Raw genomic sequence first — 18,482 nt, 5'->3', positions numbered from 1 at the left:
GACTGACACGTTGAATCCATACTGTACTTTATTCAGGTTAGTTGGCACAGAGGCTGTTTACACAGGCAGCCCAATTCTGATCTCTTTTGTCAAATAATTGGGGGAAAATTCAGAATTGGGCTGCTTGTGTAAACGCAGCCTTAGAACCCTCTAACAGCTTTCGCATCCAACGGAAGCCTTGTGTTTGCATGGTATGCTGAACCACAACACTCATTAGAAGGACCATCCTATCCGTTTTTAAGCTGATTTAAAATTACCCTGATTGCGGTAGTCTTTCTGAAGCTGCAGATAATTTATCTGAAATGGTGGATCACATAACTGTGGAACGGCACCCTGTGTCTTTCTTGCTCTGCAACAGTCCTAGGTATATAGTTTGTTCTTGGCCTTGAGTCTCGTCTGTGTCCTGAAGGCCTTTAGTGGTCGAGGATGCGCAGGTTGCCAGATACAATCTTGTTTTCCAGCACCGCTCCGGCAGGAATATCAATCCTATCTCCGTGATTGGCAATAATGATGACAGTTCCCTGTGGAATGGATAGTGAGGAGGGGGCGTAGACAAATGTAACACACAAAACATCAACAGTTAGAGAGAGATGTCAAGCAAAACTAGCCCAGTATCATTTTTTTGTATTCCAAGTAAATACTATGCAATAGGAATGAGGTACCATTTCGGGTATGAAGCCTTTACCTTGAGAGAGACGTTCTTTCCAAAGGTGACGTCTCCTGAAACTGTCAGGTGATCCAGTTCTAGCATGTCTGGGATGCTCTCAAACCTCATCAGGAAGTCATGGACCTGCAACCAGAACAGGTCACTTATATACTGTCAAGAACCTATTCAAACCATGAAATATGAATGACTACCTACAGTGCCTTGCGAAAGTATTCGGCCCCCTTGAACTTTGCGACCTTTTGCCACATTTCAGGCTTCAAACATAAAGACATAAAACTGTATTTTTTTGTGAAGAATCAACAACAAGTGGGACACAATAATGAAGTGGAACGACATTTATTGGATATTTCAAACTTTTTTAACAAATCAAAAACTGAAAAATTGGGCGTGCAAAATTATTCAGCCCCTTTACTTTCAGTGCAGCAAACTCTCCAGAAGTTCAGTGAGGATCTCTGAATGATCCAATGTTGACCTAAATGACTAATGATGATAAATACAATCCACCTGTGTGTAATCAAGTCTAAGTATAAATGCACCTGCACTGTGATCGTCTCAGAGGTCCGTTAAAAGCGCAGAGAGCATCATGAAGAACAAGGAACACACCAGGCAGGTCCGAGATACTGTTGTGAAGAAGTTTAAAGCCGGATTTGGATACAAAAAGATTTCCCAAGCTTTAAACATCCCAAGGAGCACTGTGCAAGCGATAATATTGAAATGGAAGGAGTATCAGGCCACTGCAAATCTACCAAGACCTGACCGTCCCTCTAAACTTTCAGCTCATACAAGGAGAAGACTGATCAGAGATGCAGCCAAGAGGCCCATGATCACTCTGGATGAACTGCAGAGATCTACAGCTGAGGTGGGAGACTGTCCATAGGACAGCAATCAGTCGTATATTGCACAAATCTGGCCTTTATGGAAGAGTGGCAAGAAGAAAGCCATTTCTTAAAGATATCCATAAAAAGTGTTGTTTAAAGTTTGCCACAAGCCACCTGGGAGACACACCAAACATGTGGAAGAAGGTGCTCTGGTCAGATGAAACCAAAATTGAACTTTTTGGCAACAATGCAAAACGTTATGTTTGGCGTAAAAGCAACACAGCTGAACACACCATCCCCACTGTCAAACATGGTGGTGGCAGCATCATGGTTTGGGCCTGCTTTTCTTCAGCAGGGACAGGGAAGATGGTTAAAATTGATGGGAAGATGGATGGAGCCAAATACAGGACCATTCTGGAAGAAAACCTGATGGAGTCTGCAAAAGACCTGAGACTGGGATGGAGATTTGTCTTCCAACAAGACAATGATCCAAAACATAAAGCAAAATCTACAATGGAATGGTTCAAAAATAAACATATCCAGGTGTTAGAATGGCCAAGTCAAAGTCCAAACCTGAATCCAATCGAGAATCTGTGGAAATAACTGAAAACTGCTGTTCACAAATGCTCTCTATCCAACCTCACTGAGCTCGAGCTGTTTTGCAAGGAGGAATGGGAAAAAATGTCAGTCTCTCGATGTGCAAAACTGATAGACATGCGACTTACAGCTGTAATCGCAGCAAAAGGTGGCGCTACAAAGTATTACCTTAAGGGGGCTGAATAATTTTGCACGCCCAATTTTTCAATTTTTGATTTGTTAAAAAAGTTTGAAATATCCAATAAATGTCGTTCCACTTCATGATTGTGTCCCACTTGTTGTTGATTCTTCACAAAAAAATACAGTTTTATATCTTTATGTTTGAAGCCTGAAATGTGGCAAAAGGTCGCAAAGTTCAAGGGGGCCGAATACTTTCGCAAGGCACTGTACTTCAAAAAAGACCCACACAAATATATATAAAATCAAAATGTCTGCCATAATGACTCGACAAAATGCATTAATCTACATTTTGGTTCCATTACCTTGGTAAAAGAGCTGCCCAGCTTGACGTGTGGCGTGGAGGGGAACTCCCTCTTCTTGCTCATGGTGAGCGAGCCGGCATCCAGGCTGTAGAGGTTGGACATGACCAGCAGCAGGTCCGACGAGGTCTTGACGGGAAGGAAGCGGCTACGGGGCACGTTGACACCTAGGGCGTTGTCGAAGGCCTTGATCGCGGCGCCCACCGCTGTTTCTAACTGGATCACGTTCAGACCACCGTCCAGCGTCTGGGGAGGAGGTAGTTGAAGGGTAATTGGTGCTAACGTTCAGTGAGTTTGTGGCGGCTATTACAAAGTGATGCAAATCTAATCGTAGTTGAGTCACTCGAGGCCATGGTTGAATGCCGTCTGAAAAATATTAATTCATATAAAATGGGATGGTTAAGAGTAAGTTTCAAAGGAAACCCTAAAACACATGGCTACGAACTGAACCCACTGTAGATACAGATACCAGAATATTAAGGCTCTCCTTTCATCCGTCCTCTCACCTTGGGGTTGACGATGATCTCCATGTCCATGGCGTTCTGCTCGTGCAGCCTCTTAATGGCGGCCAGGGAGATCCACAGGTTGTTGGTGTTGAAGATCTTGAACTTGGTGACCGACTTGAACTCGTCCACGTGGGCTTTGGGCACCTGGGCAATCTCCAGCAGACGCAGCTTGTCGTCGTACTGGATCAGCGTGCCACCCTGCGGAGGAGATTGAGAGGCGTGGCAGAACCATGAGCAGTCAGGAAATGATACTCTGTATGCCATTTTACATTGAGGTACAATACGGATCATACAATTGTAGGGAAGTCACTTTCATCATGATCTTTTCATCCTCTACCATTGTTGCTTTATCACTTTTTAAATGTCTTAAATCTTTAGCCCCAAGGTCCCCAAATACTGCCGAGGTGAGGACTCTGACATTCAGCGACAGTAACAATTTAATGAACCAGCAGTACCCCTTGCCTGCTTCTAGCTAGCACCCAAACCTCTGCTCACCTTGACATCTGCGCGGGTCTTGTCCGTGACCTCCATGATGAACTCGCAGCGCTTGTCTTTGGGCTGCGTCATCAGGTGGTTAAGGATGAACAGGTCCACGGTGGCGCCCAGGTTGTCAATGTTGGACACGAAGATGTACTCCTTGCCCGCGGCGATCAGCTGGTCCAGCAGGCCGGAGTTGTAGAAACTAGCGTAGATGTCTCCGTGGCCGGGCGGGTACCAGGCGTCGCCGTGGTCGCCGTGCACCCCCAGGTCCTTAGCCACGGGCAGCAGGGACTCCTTGTTGATCCTCGGGTATCTAGAGGGGCAGGAGGAGAGTTTTATTTACCTTTATCTATACAGGTAAGTCAATGAGAACCGATTCTTATTTACAATGACAACCTGTCAAGTGAGGTAGAGGTGAGAGAGGGAAATGGAGAGTGGAAAAGAGATGGATGGGTGTAAAAAGGAGAGGATGTTCAGGAAAGAGTTAAGGAGGATCGTAATAGAACAGGATCATGTCCAGTACAGAGAAAATGGAATGTACCTGAACTTGTCCAAGAGCAACGCTCATTAGGATTTTACATTGCAAAAACGCTTTAAAACAGTGTGCCCTGCTGAACACAACCCATGTGTGTATTTCTGTAGGTGCGGTCGGTGTGTGTGTGTGTTACCTGCTCTGGTTGAAAGTGTGGATGTGCACCCGGTGGTGTGTGTACTTCTGCAGGATCTTCTTGGTGTCCTCGTCTGTGTTGAAGGAGTTCATGAGAACCAGAGGCACGTCCACGTTGAATGTCTTGTTTAAGTGCTGAGAGGGGGAGGCATTTTTACGACTGGAGTTTGGCTCCCAAATAGTTTGTCATTCAGTCATAAATTATGTTGAATGTAGAAATAGGAATATCTAGTACTACAATAACTAGCTCTAGTTAACATTCAGGCTCATACTGAATAATAACTAGCTCTAGTTAACATTCAGGCTCATACTGAATAATAACTAGCTCTAGTTAACATTCAGGCTCATACTGAATAATAACTAGCTCTAGTTAACATTCAGGCTCATACTGAATAATAACTAGCTCTAGTTAACATTCAGGCTCATACTGAATAATAACTAGCTCTAGTTAACATTCAGGCTCATACTGAATAATAACTAGCTCTAGTTAACATTCAGGCTCATACTGAATATTCTGATATTTAATTGTTATGTTCACTCGGACCAAAAAAAATGGTACAGTATCCTCTACCTCTATCTGATGGACAGTGAGGTCCAGGAAGGTGTTCTCATTGCGGACACTGATGACACTCTTGGGGCCCTTGCAGCCCATGCTGGTGCCCAGGCCTCCGTTGAGCTTGACCACCACCAGCTTGTTGAGGCTGGCCGCTACGCTGTCCGGCAGCACCTGGGCCTTGATCTTGTCATAGGGGTGGATCTGCAACAGGGAGGGAAAGAAGTACAGGTCAGAGGTCAGATACTAGGAGTAGCCTGAAGATTTATCACTTGCCCAGAAATGTATAGCTGTTTAAACACAGACTGGCAATGTTGAGAACACTTCAGTGCAGGCCACACGTTCCTCCACTAACAAAGTAGTGAGTAACTTACACAGAAATGACAGAAATTGATGGATTCTATTAAACAATGGGGAGGGTCCAGAAATATCAGTTTAGGCTACAGGAATTTGTTGCGGTTTGGTCGTTGTCAATAAAATAATTGACCTGTCCAACGGGTTAACCACAGAGAAGACTCAACTTGCCGACTGCTCAGTTCCACTTGCCCCGGGCAACCTTTTTTATCAATCCCTGTGAAAGTGATCCTTGATGTTGGATCTTCAGTTCAGCAGTTGACAGCTTGGGGGCAGTATTGAAGTTGCTCAAGGTAGGGTGAGGGGGGGGGGTGGAGTGCTCTGTTTTGGAGCGTAGGAAGGTTGGAGAGGAGGAGGGAGCTGGCATCACTCCAAACCCCTATTACGCAACAGTGCTACTCAGTGAAGCCATGGCAACAGCTGTCAAACCCCAGAGCGGTGGAGCTGAAGTACATCCTCACACAGAGACTGAGGGGACAACATAACACCCCTGCAGGAAATGCCTACATCAAGGTACAGCGGTAGCCTACATAATTGAAAAGGGCAAACTGTAATATGGTATGTTTTACTGTGAGCTGAATACAGTAAGCTAGATGGGGTATAGTCAGACTTTGTGGGTATAATTAACTTAACCATTTGAATTTCCTTTCCTGTACTTCCAGTCATTTAGAATACTTCCCAGGGGACAAGGAACAGGCCCTCTGGCCTTTACTGGCCCCGCTGTTGGCAAATGGAAAAATGACATGTCCTCTTGTGTTGTACAAGGAGTAAATATAGAGTGGGTGTGTGTCACACTCAAGACCTTAACTTTTACGCAATCCGTTACACTGCCTTAAACACACAGACACACCTCCTTACTTTACCTCCCTCCCATCACCATCCTCCTCACATGCATAGACAGACGCAGGAGGGTGCGAGGACACCACCTGCTCAACGTTTCCACACACTTCCTGCAACGTCGGAGGGAGGCTACCCTTTCAGAGTTGGCATGGTAACAGGCAGCCAGGCTTCATCCTCTTCCTTACTGCTCACACCTTCATGGGACGAACCATTGAGACGAGAGTGTGACCATGAAGGAATTCAAACCATGAAGGAATCCTCACAGTATCTTGACAATGTCTTCCCACAGATACACCCACAATAGGCCATTTCAAAGCTTTCCTATAATTTGATATCCCAATGCTATGGGCAGTGTTCTCCAGGACCAGACAGATTAGGAGAAAGCCTAGTCCTGTACTAAAAAAAAAGGCTTACATTCTGGGAAACGTGCCCTATAGGCTACAGAGGAGGCAGACTATGCACTTCTCTCAACAAACCCCATTTACTGTTTCACAGCGTGTACTGTATTCAGTGTGTATGGACTATTGTAAAATACACAAAGCAACGTGTAAGACACGGGAATAGGGAACTCCTTAGGAAAACACCTCACGTGAGTTGTTGTTAGGTGGTAGAGGGTTCAAAAACCCTTTTTATAGTTCAACCACTAGGCTGATTATCGCCACAACTATAGCCCCTTTTAAATGAATAGGAGTCTGGAGAGACGGGTCATTCTACTTCCCTCAAGACATACAGGCTAAAATAATCTTCAATAAGGATTCTTCTGAGTTAAATAGCTGACCTTTAGCTACAAAAAATATATTATTTTAAACAACATTTAGGCTAAATCTTTATGTTGGTCACCATTTTGACATGACCAAAGACTGGCCCAAGCTCTACAATATCCAAGACCTCACAACTCTCATGTCAGAAAGTCAAATCAAGATTAAATGTCATTAAATGCCATATTACAACCTATGTGTTGTGAAAATTGCGTTGTTTGCTCTATAACCCGTTAGTTCATATTCCTTGCGAACGTGATACAAAAGTATGTGGACACCCCTTCAAATTAGTGGATTCGGCTATTTCAGACACATCTGTTGCTGACAGTTGTATAGAAATCGAGCACAGGGGCACAATGTATGAATTTATCGTCGGATCAGAATCGGCGATATAATCATTGGCCAGTACGGAGAATTAAGTCAAGTCCAAATCTACCATCCATGGCTAATTTACACTGAACAGAAATATAAAAACGCAGCATGTAAAGAGTTGGTCTCATGTTTAATGAGCTGAAATAAAACCTTAGACATTTTCCATATGTACAAAAAGCTTGTCAAATTTTGTGGATAAATTTGTTTACATTCCTGTTAGTGATCATTTATCCTTTGCCAAGATAATCAATCCACCTGACAGGTGTGGCATATCAAGAAGCTGATTAAACAGCATAATCTTTGCACCTTGTGCTGGGGAAAAGAAAAGACCACTCTAAAATGTGCAGTTGTGTCACAACAAAATGCCACAGATCTCTCCAGTATTGAGGGAGTGTGTAATTGGCATGCTGATTGCAGGAATGTCCACCAGAGCATTTGCCAGGGAATTGAATGTTAATTAATCAACCATAAGCCACCTCCAACATCGTTTTAGAGAATTTGGCAGTACGTCCAACCAGCCTCACAACTCCAGACCACATATAATCATGCCAGCCCAGGACCTCTACATCCGGCTTCTTCACCTGCAGGATCGTCTGAGACCAGCCAGACGATCCTGAGGAGTATTTCTGTCTGTAATAAAGCCCTTTTGTGGTGTAAAACACATTCTGATTGACAGGTCCTGCCTCCCAAGTGGGTGAGCCTATGCCCTCCCAGGCCCACCCATGGCTGTGCCCCTGCCCATTCATGTAAAATCCATAGAGTAGGGCCTTATTTATTTAAATTAACTGATTTCTTTATATGAACTGTAACTCAGTAAAATTGTGGCACGTTGTGTTTATATTTTTGTTCAGTATAGAAAAGGTTCAATTTTAGCTAACAACACAACGAGATGCAACAATTCAAGTTGTTTCTGCCAATGACATATTGCTCTTGATGTGATTGGAGTGAAGCAAGTTCCAAACTGACTTCCCTTGACACTCTTTTTGGTGCGCCAGGACCATTCACAGTTGAGTTCGCTGATTGGCTATTATTTTATAGTTTTGTTTTTTAATCAAGAGAGGCCAAATGCTCGCTGGCTTCACTTGCATTCAATGCTATGGGCAGCAACAATGTCATACTCTTTTTTACCAGACCGCATCGGATAGATAGATGGTCTACACAGAGACAGAGGGGCACTGTTTTGCTCGCTCGGATGCTTTTTCTGGTGAGATACATTTCAGCCTCTTGCGAATTGAAGAACATTTTGGTGCGCTTGGCTTCCCTTGGCATCCATGAATACGCGCCACTGGGGAAGATACCAGTATTGCGATATTTTTTCCATGGCAAACATTAAAACACAACAGAACAAACACTTTGGCTCTTTAAAACCTGCTGTATGTAGAATATTGTGTGTTATAGCTTGAAAAATAAATACTTGTGACTCTGGAGGACAATATGTTTGTTTCCAACATTAGGGCCGTTTTCCTAAAGAATTTAAATATGCTTTTTGTTTTGTTTCCTTGCCACGATACTGCTATCGTCCCAGGCCCTAATCAAGATATCTCAAGAGTATCAAAAGATCAAGAGAGAAGTAACCAAATGGTTTTCTAATTACTAATTCCATCACCATGAACATTTTGCTCTCGAAGACATACCAATGTTTCTTACCTTATGAGGGATCCTTCCCAACACACAATAGTCTCTCATGGCTCTGTTGGAGTCAAGACCACACAGCGTCTGAAGGTGTGGGTTCACCATCGTCAGTCATAACCCAGCACAATAAGATGCGTTTACCAAAGTCTGGGTTATTGAGGTGAAGTGCCATTACTCTCAACAACAAAAAGAGGTTACTTTCATTGTGAGTTACGTAGTTCCCTTTACAAAGACAAAACCAAAACCAGCCACCATTAATTGAAACTGAATTTTAGAAAATGTGATGAGCAAGGCTTCCTGTGTGGTCTTTCAAGAGAATTTCAGTCGCTCAAACTCATAAGGGTTGAGATAATCCATGGGTTTTATGGGGATCTAACAGAGTTTATTCATGAACCAAATGTGGTTTGGGCCAAAGTAATACAGTCCGATCTGGCAACAGACTGGACTAGATTTAGAGAAGTGAAACAGCACTTATAAGGCAAAGAAAGAGTTTTACTAGAGTGAAACAGAAAAGAACCAGAATAATCTCTTTAGAATGTGGAAAACTATCAAATCAAAAGTGTACAGGTTGATGGTACAATGTCTGAAATGCTTCCTATAAATACTGTAGTGCCACAAAGTTCCATACTTGGGCAATTATTATTCACTAGGCTACTCAAAATGTAGGGTTCATTCCATGTACTTAGCTAGCCGACAAAGCATTAGAACAACTAAATATTAAGAATGCAAACTCGAGGTGCATTTTCAGGCTTCCTAGCAGCCATGGACTTCAAACAGTCAATCTCTGCAAAACAAGCAATATTGACCTAAGAGCAAAAGCTTTGCGTTTTGCAGATACTGTGTGTCCTTGGCGATGAAGCGATTACATAACTGGGAGGGAATGGAGAATCTGGTAGAGAAGCAGAGGGTATCTATCGGATAATAGAAAAACACTTTACATGGACTTGTTTTGGGGAGATTCACTCAATGTTAGGTACATGAACTCACAAGTCAATATTGTGCAGATGTATTGCATAAGGATAAACGATTAACCCTTTCAGAGCCATAGAGCTTCAGTCGATAACAAGGCGAACTACAACATGATGAGATTGAACTCATAAGAACTTAACAACTTCAAACTCAAGGTCTCCAAGGTGACCTGTGTCTATGTCACAAGTGGGGAACGAGTCCAGATCCGGTTTCAAGTTCCTTACTCCTAGCCTTATGGTCGTGACCATGTACCACGTCCCAAAACAAGACGGTCTTAAGACGGTCCTAGAGTGAGGTTGCTAGAGCAGATAAGCCTACACACCCACCCATGCTCATCCACGAGGTGGGTTCGGGGCAGGGTAAGCCAAATATCACCCCAGGCCAGAATCCTGCTCCCTCAAGGCCGTGCTTTCGAATGCTGGAGAGGTCAGGCTATTTATAAGGTAACCTATGAGCCGGGGGTTATTTCAGGAAGGTGGGGTGTCAGGCTCTCAGAGATACTGAAATGTCACCCAGGTGATAAATAGCTGGCTGGCTTTGGCCCATAGCTACACACTCTGTTCTTGGATCTGGTTACCTCGTTTCAGTTCTGTTGGTGCGGGGTGCTTGTTTCCATACCTTACTACGTACTCATTATAATCTGTGGGCTTCACGAGCTTGGGAATGTAGACTCACAAACAAGTGTGTGCATCTATATACCAACTGGATGTAGCCTTCCTGCATGTGGCCTAAGTGTTCCATGGATCAGTGGTTCCAGCCCAGGTCTCCCTGAAACGCCCCCCCCCTCCTTCCTTTAACGGAGTCTACCTCCTGTCACCGTAGGCACTCTCTTGACCAGCACTACTCAAAACGCTACGTTCTTCGACATTTAGACTCGGGGGGGGGGGGGGGGGGAGCCCATGCCCCAGTGACCCTTACGCTGTAACACTCCCTCTCTGACTGGAGCCTCACATGTTCCAGTCAGCTGGGAGAGGATGGGGACGTAGACCATGTGGAGGGCTTGGTGTTCTGGCGCCTGGCTGCCGTCCCAGTGGAGGAAACCCAACACTGGGCTTTCTGTCCCAGACTCTCCCCTGGTATGCTGCAGGACGACAGGACCACAACATTCTGCCCCCATAGAGCCAGTGTCACATGACAGCCACTGTAACTCTACAGCTCTCATGTTCAGTTCAAAGGGGCCGCATCTATCTGCTCAGATGTTCATTGTAGAAGAGGGCTTTGGCCTACAGATCTAATCTCATATAGAGATGCTACACTCAAAACAGTGTTTCTGAGACCCTAGTTTGTGGACTAGCACTAAATATGCAACAAAGACTTTATTCAAAATAAAAGAAACTACAGGTCAGATAATCCCTTGTACAAGAGGGTCTACACCTGCAGAAACAATGGATTTCCAATGGTAAGGAAGGGATCCATTTTTAGACACAGGCTGATCTGTATGACAATGTCTTGTCATTTTTTATGCAAATAACGAATGCCTGAGCTTCAAAACCAAGGTTAAAACCAAACTACTCACCAGATCCTCTGGGGGCTTGTGGATCTTGTCCCATTTCACAGAGGGTCCTTTCACCTGGAGGAATCTGTGGAAGAGGTTCTTAAAACCCTCAAAGTCCTTTTTGGAAATCTGAAACAGAAAGTGCCAAGAATCAGACTCTGCATGGACGCAAATGATCAAGATCCACATTATTGATACATTATAGCATCCAATTCACACGCAGAACATAGCTTGATAAAATACTGACACGATTTCAATCGTAACATTACTAAAGCCTAAATCAGTGTCTCCCAAACCTCTAGTAACTTTAGCCATCTCCACTTAATTGATGTATTCCAGAACCAGCACACCTGATTCAACTAATAAAGGGCTTGATATTTGGGGGGGTAATTTGTTTTTCATATAGCAGTCAACACAAATCCATGAGCATACCAAATATGAATGGATATGAGCAACATTTTTAATTTACAAAAACCTAAATCAATAATGTCCTGTGGTCTTGAAGAGAATAATTAATCAACGAGCAGAAATATGGGATTGGTAAACTAGACTTTGGTAGTCAGTTTGTTTTGGCTGCAGGTGTTCCTGCCCGTCACTGTGATTCAGTCAAGGGTTAGCCAGTCTAGGAATTGAGATTTTAGGAGGCTGACGGCGAAGTCAGTGTAGAGTTGCGTCCGTCTTTCATGAAGCCGGGTTAGGGACAGGGTCTGAAGTGCCTCAGTATAACTGGATTATCCTCCTAGGATGGTGCGGCATACCCTCTTCTGAATACGCTCCAGGTCACCAGATTGGGCCTGGTTCAGTGAGCTGTGTCAAGCCGGAGCGCAATATTCCAGGGTGGGGCGTCTGTAGTCGGTGTAAATGCAAACCAGGTCTTCCTGTGGCACATGGAACCTTTTAAGGCGGCGAAGGACAAAACGTTTTCTGTTGCTCTTCGTTACCATAGTAGCAAACTGCTTGCCCCATTGTAAGTCTTTCTGTACCATTAGCTATAAAAAGTGTTCACACTATCACACACTTTGAGCTCCTGGCCCTCAATCCAGAAAGGGTATGGGACCAGATTTAGATCGTCAACATATTTCCACCTACTTTCGACATCCCAGGCTGTGCTGTCAATGGCTGAAAGGAAGATGAGAGGAACCAGAAGAGTTCCTTGAGCCACATCTCCTGTCAGTCTGATAATTAGTAAAACATTTGAGTCAGGTGTGCTTGTACTGGAATAGAGTACAAACAGGGACATGGTGTTATTAACCGTGTAAATCTCTAGGACAAGGTGACTTTATCAATATATTTGCCTGTATTTTACCCCCCAAAAATGAAACGCTAATTAGCTACCAATTTGGCTATCATAAAGAACTACCAGTGACATGATCTGGACGAGACTGCCGAATCGAGGCAAGGGTAAGAATCTCTGGATGAATTATCGAATGTTAGCAATGAATAAATTGGCTACATTTCTTTAAAAATTGACAATTCTGTGAAATGTCTTGTGCAAGTTTTAAATTGATACAATAACTGTTAGCAAAGGTGTCAGCTAGAGATGACGTGCAGGAGCTTGCAGGGATTTTTTGCATGATGTCTACTTTGGTGCAAATGATCATTTTTGATTTTGGGGGGGTAAACCCTACTACACCGACTGACGCTCGTCGGATGTGGCAGTGCTTGAAAACTATTACGGACTACAAAGGGAAACCCAGACGCGAGCTGCCCAGTGAAGCAACCCTACCAGATGAGCTAAATGCCTTTAATGCTTGCTTCGAGGCAAGCAACACGGAAGCATGCACGAGAGCACCAGCTGTTCCGACGACTGTGTGATAACACTCTCGGTAGCCGATGTGAGCAAGACCTTAAAAAAGGTCAACATTCACATTGCCGCTGGGCCAGACGGATTACAAGGACGGGTACTCAAAGCATGCACGGACCAACTGGCTAGTGTCTTCACTGACATTTTCAACCTCTCCCTGACCGAGTCTGTAATACCTAGATGTTTCAAGCAGACCACCATAGTCCCTGTGCCCAAGGAAGCAAAGGTAACCTGCATAAATGATTACTGCCCCGTAGCACTCACATCGGTCGCCATGACGTGCTTTGAAAGGCTGGTCATGGCCCACATCAACAAAATCCTCCCCGGAAACACTAGACCCACTCCAATTCTCATACTGTCCCAACAGATCCACAGATAACGCAATCTCAAATCACACTCCACACTGCCCTTTCCCACCTGGACAAAAGGAACACCTATGTGAGAATGCTGTTCATTGACTAAAGCCTAGCGTTTCACACCATAGTGCCCATGAAGCTCATCACTAAGCTAAGGACCCTGGGACTAAACACCTCCCTCTGCAACTGGATCCTGGAATTCCTGACGAGCCGCCCCCCAGGTGGAAAGGGTAGGCAACAACACGTCTGCCACGCTAATCCTCAACACTGGGGCCCCTGAGAGGTGTGTACTTAGTCCCCTACTGTACTCCCTGTTCACCCACGACTGCATGGCCTAACACGGCTCCAACACCATCATTAAGTTTGCTAACGACACAACAGTGGTAGTTAGGCCTGATCACCGACAACGATGACACAGCCTATAGGGAGGAGGTCAGAGACCTGGCAGTGTGGTGCCAGGACAACAACCTCTCCCTCAAAGTGAGCAAGACAAAGGAGCTGATCATGGACTACAGGAAAAGGCGGCCGAATAGGCCCCCATTAACATCGACGGGGCTGTAATGGAGCTGGTTGAGAGTTTCAGGTTCCTTGGTGTCCACATCACCAATGAACTATCATCTCCACTCAGGAGCCTGAAAAGATTTGGCATGGGTCCCCAAAGTTTTACAGCTGCACCGTCGAGAGCATCCTGACCGGTTGCATCACCGCCTGATATGGCAACTGCTTGGCATCTGACCGTAAGGCGCGACAGAGGGTAGTGCATACGGCCCAGTACATCACTGGGGCCAAGCTTCCTGCCATCCAGTCCCTATATAATAGGCAGTGTCAGAGGAAAGCCCCAAACAATTGTCAGAGACTCCAGTCACCCAAGTCATACACTGTTTTCTCTGCTACCGCTCGGCAAGCGGACCCTTTTTTCAATTTTTGCCTAAAAATACATACCCAAATCTAACTGCTCAGGACCTGAAGCAAAGATATGCATATTTTTGATACCCTTTGAAAGGTAACACCTTGAAGTTTGTCAAAATGTGAAAGAAATGTAGGAGAATAACACATTAGATCTGGTAAAAGATCATATAAAGAAAATAAAACAACTTTTTTTTTTTACCATCATCTTTGAAATGCAAAAGGAAGGCCAATATATGAATCTAGGCATAATTTAGATTGTGGCCACTAGATGGCAGCAGTGTATGTGCAACGTTTTAGAGGTTTAGACTGATCCAATGAACCATTGCATTTATGTTCAAACTTTTGTATCAAGATGTGCCTAATTGGTTTATTGATAACTTTCAGTTCATAACTGTGCACTCTCCTCAAACAATAGCATGGTAGTATTTCACTGTAATATCTACTGTAACTTGGACAGTGAAGTTAGCTTAAATTCTTGTTAATCTTTCTGCCAATATCAGATATGTCTATGCCCTGAGAAATGTTCTTGTTACTTACAACCTCATGCTAATCGCATTAGCCTACGTTAGCTCAACCATCCCGCGGGAGACCCACTGATCCTGTATAAGTTCACAGCATCTACCCCCAAGCAATAAGACTGCTGAACAATTAATAAAATGGCCACCAGACTATTTACATTGACACCCCCGTCTCACCAATCCTATAATAGCATACACAGTTAAATACTTTTTGATGTGTCATATAGGCTACATCTGAACTCAATATTTGTATTACAAATGATGTGCATCATTATTTCTCTAGTCTGTTGATGCAGTCTGTTTGGTGAAGCGTAGACTTTCATCATTTCCTGCCCACTCCCTATAATCAAAGCATTCTGCCCGCAACCCTCCTTTTTGACCTTTGCCTAATGGCTTTCATGTACGTTACAGTTCAGTGTGTTCTAAATGCCCCCATTGGTATAATCATTAGAACTCCCACATAGCCCATCTCACTGTTCGTTCTTAAACCCTCCGGTCTCCTCAGTGGGTTTTAATTGCCTTTTCTCCCCCCTCCGTAGTCTAACTTTAATGTGTTGTGTTTGAAGTGAAACGAGGAGCAGAGTAAAAAATGAACCACTTACTCTACAGAGCGAGAATGCTTATCTTGTAAGCTTTTGCCATCGTGCCAATGCTTTAGTTAGCAGTAGCAATGCTAACTGCATACAAACTGTTTGCTAAGCAGGGAGAATTGTCTTTCCAGTTTCTGGTCATATGGGTTGTGCACTGTGCTTGTTGGATGGCATGGTAATAGCTGCTGCTTTTGTAAGGTGAGGACTCAGTGGTGATGAAAAGTGACAATGATTTCTGTGGGAATGTATGGCCTACATCATATAGAGAAGGGGTTTAAAAGCAAGCCTGCTGGGGCTTAAAGTAAACAAGGGAGAAAAGAGTGGGGAGGTGAAAAGATGGGAAGAGGAGCAGAAAGAGGTAGAAAGAGCGAGTCCATGTTGTGAAATCATGAAGTGTGTGCATCTGTGTTTGACCCATTGAGAGAGACACAGGTCATTCACCATCCTGTTGCCCTGCTGGGCTGAGTTCTGGGAGGGTAAGACATTTCCTCACTCCTCCAAAACAACCACCCTAGATACACAAACATGCACCAGGTACTCTCGCTCCAAACTCCTAAACCCCAGGCCCACCTCCTGCTCAGCCCCCTTGGCTGTGGTCAGCAGCTTCTCCAGCTCTTTGTGCATGGAGGTCTCATGCTGCAGCCGCAGCTTCTCCTGAAACTCTGCCATCCCGGCTTTGCTGAGATCTGCCGGGAGAAAGGAGAGAGAGAAAAAAAGCAACAGAGGAGGTATTTCATCATTCAGTCTGCTTGAACCATTCAAAACAATCAAATAGTATGAGGCCAAAGGGGAGAGAGATGGGGGGAAAAAAGGAGTTTGTTTGTTCATTCTGCAGGAACCATTCAAAACTATCAAAGACAGAAAATGGTCAGTTTAAAGATCAGTCAAAATCTTCTTGAAACAACTGCGTGCCTGTGTTCTAAAGAGCGAGGCAGCTTGTAGTCATTCATAAGCAAGCAAGCACATTATTTTACAATAAGTGAAATGGAACATGGTTACATATGATGCCATGCAAATGTCTACCCACATGTTGGCTTATTGGATCTATTTTAATGGACATCTAGCATTTTCTTCGTATGTCCATTATACCATGAACAAGTCAAGCCTATTGGGTCAATATTATCCATATGTAAGTAATTTAGCAGACGTGCTTGTCCAGAGCGACTTACAGGAGCAATGAGGGATGCTCAAGGGCACAAACAGATTTTTCACCAAGTATGCTCGGGGATTCGAACCAGCAACCTTTTGGTTTCGTTCCTAACCAATGGTAGCCTACCTGCCCCTCCATTATTGAACCAGTCAACTGTGGTTCATTCACCCTCTGTTCAACATAGGATGTATTATGTTAAGAAAATAATATAAAAATACCAGCAACCCAGCTCTGGTTACAATTGACATGCAATTGTTACAATTGACATTTTCACTCAAGATGAAAATATCCCCCACTAAGAGATTGATAGCCTAATTTGGCAATTTCCAGTATTGCATTAAACTGATGTGGTGAAATCTATAGCCTCAGTAGCCTAAATTCAAGATGGCATCAGAAAAAAATAGATAAGTAAGAAGAATGCACTGCCTTTCAAAAAGTGAAAATCATTCCAAACTAAGAGAAGACAAAAAGTGACTTACAGATTCATGGAAAATATAACTGTTTAAGAGCCATCAATAGCAGACAGGTACAGAAAACGTACCTTCAAAAACAGACATCTTTGGACGTATGATAAAATATGTGCCAAAAAAGTTTATCCAAACAAGATCCCAAAAGTCTAGGCTATAGTCTTCGATAGTCTTCAGTAATTTGCCAGAAAATATTACAATAAAAGATAAACGTCAATGACTTGACACCAGATACCAGTGACAGCCGCTCGCGCTTGAGAAAATATGAACTGCAGTCTCAATAAACAACGTACCAATCCATCAGTAAACCAGACACCACTCATCAGTTCAGATGTACTGTTCTCAGTTCTCCCACCTCTCTAGAATTTCCACTAGATAGCACAGCGACAAAAGTCTAAATGGGCTACGTGGTCAAAATTCCAGAACATTTTTTTTTGCTGCTTTTTGGTGTTAATTTAAGGATAGACCTAAGGTTAGCAGTGTGGTTGAGGTTAGGTTTAAAATCGTATTTTAATAAGATTTTTTTTGTAGAAATAGGCGGGGTTTTGGACTTCGTGGATATGGTAGTTAGTGACAACCCCTTAGCAGGGAACAATCGCTAAATGTCTCACTAACGGAACTAAGTTACACGCATAACGTTATTTGATAAGTGCTTGCCAGCTGATATGTCCGATGAATGTATATGTAGGCTACAGTGCCTACATGTAAACCTTTAGCACAGCAGGCAGCCGAGAGAGTTAGGAATTAATATGGAGTTAATGTATTATGGAACACGCATTTCTGGTCGTATCCATTCGTGGGCAAAATATGTGACGTTAGATTTGCCCACATTTCCCCATAACGCAGTTCCTTGAATAGCATCATAGCCCTTCTATAGCATGGTTGGTCCTACCCCGCCGTTGATAAGCGGCTGTTTAGCACTCTGGCGTACGGTTCATACATTATTTGTATTGATTAATTTGACCCTGGGTTGACTTTAGCCACACGATGCGCTATCTTGGTTACATGCCTCTGTATATTTGGAGACGAAGTGGCAGGGGCAAGTTAGCCATACTGCAGCAGCGGTAGCAACTAAGATATCCATGCCAGCAGCCAATTGTTTAGTTTATAAGGCTCTAGTAGTGCATTTACATCACACGCAACATGTTTCAAACGTAATTCATTGCATTGGCTACCCACCTGACGATAATTATTTTGAAATCAATCCACCAAAGAACTCCAAGGTGCTTGGCTACTTTAGCGAGCTGGGTTTCGGCCTGTGAAACAAGTGACAAATTAACACTTTAAAAGGTACATTTTCACTGTCCTGAGGAGTATATTTATTTTTGACAGGCTTCTTGTAACACCAAAGTAAAACCGGAAATGTCGAAGTTGGCTTCTTGCCAGGCCAGTTAATGAGGGCAAATGATTGGTGAGTTAGTGGCCAATCAAAACATGCGAAATCCGCTTACCCAATCAGAATCTTGTTCACGAGGGTGGACCTGAGCTCTTCCAACTCTTA

The 18,482-nt window shown here is 43.8% G+C and overlaps 1 protein-coding gene across 3 annotated transcripts; it reads right to left on the bottom strand.

The window, feature by feature from the left end:
* Positions 1-15: 15 nt before the first annotated feature.
* LOC110493726 (UTP--glucose-1-phosphate uridylyltransferase) lies at positions 16-18,391 on the bottom strand. Of its 3 annotated transcripts, none has more exons than XM_021568151.3 (10): positions 18,161-18,391; positions 15,935-16,050; positions 11,209-11,316; positions 4,786-4,971; positions 4,216-4,349; positions 3,563-3,860; positions 3,068-3,265; positions 2,565-2,807; positions 686-790; positions 16-521 (listed from the first exon to the last, which is right to left on the bottom strand). In XM_021568151.3, the coding sequence occupies exons 2-10, from the start codon at positions 16,031-16,033 to the stop codon at positions 414-416; spliced, it is 1,479 nt and encodes a 492-aa protein (XP_021423826.1). In that variant the 5' UTR covers positions 16,034-16,050; positions 18,161-18,391; the 3' UTR covers positions 16-413. The 3 variants fall into 3 exon arrangements, with proteins under 3 accessions (XP_021423826.1, XP_021423827.1, XP_021423825.1); XM_021568152.3 differs by lacking the exon at positions 18,161-18,391 and adding an exon at positions 17,275-17,665; XM_021568150.3 differs by lacking the exon at positions 18,161-18,391 and adding an exon at positions 17,056-17,520.
* Between the last annotated feature and the right edge of the window lie 91 nt (positions 18,392-18,482).

This window comes from Oncorhynchus mykiss, chromosome 17 (assembly GCF_057628025.1).
Source record: "Oncorhynchus mykiss isolate SJ-2025 chromosome 17, ASM5762802v1, whole genome shotgun sequence".
Classification (NCBI taxonomy): domain Eukaryota; kingdom Metazoa; phylum Chordata; class Actinopteri; order Salmoniformes; family Salmonidae; genus Oncorhynchus; species Oncorhynchus mykiss.
This window is presented reverse-complemented; position numbering and strand designations above follow the sequence as displayed.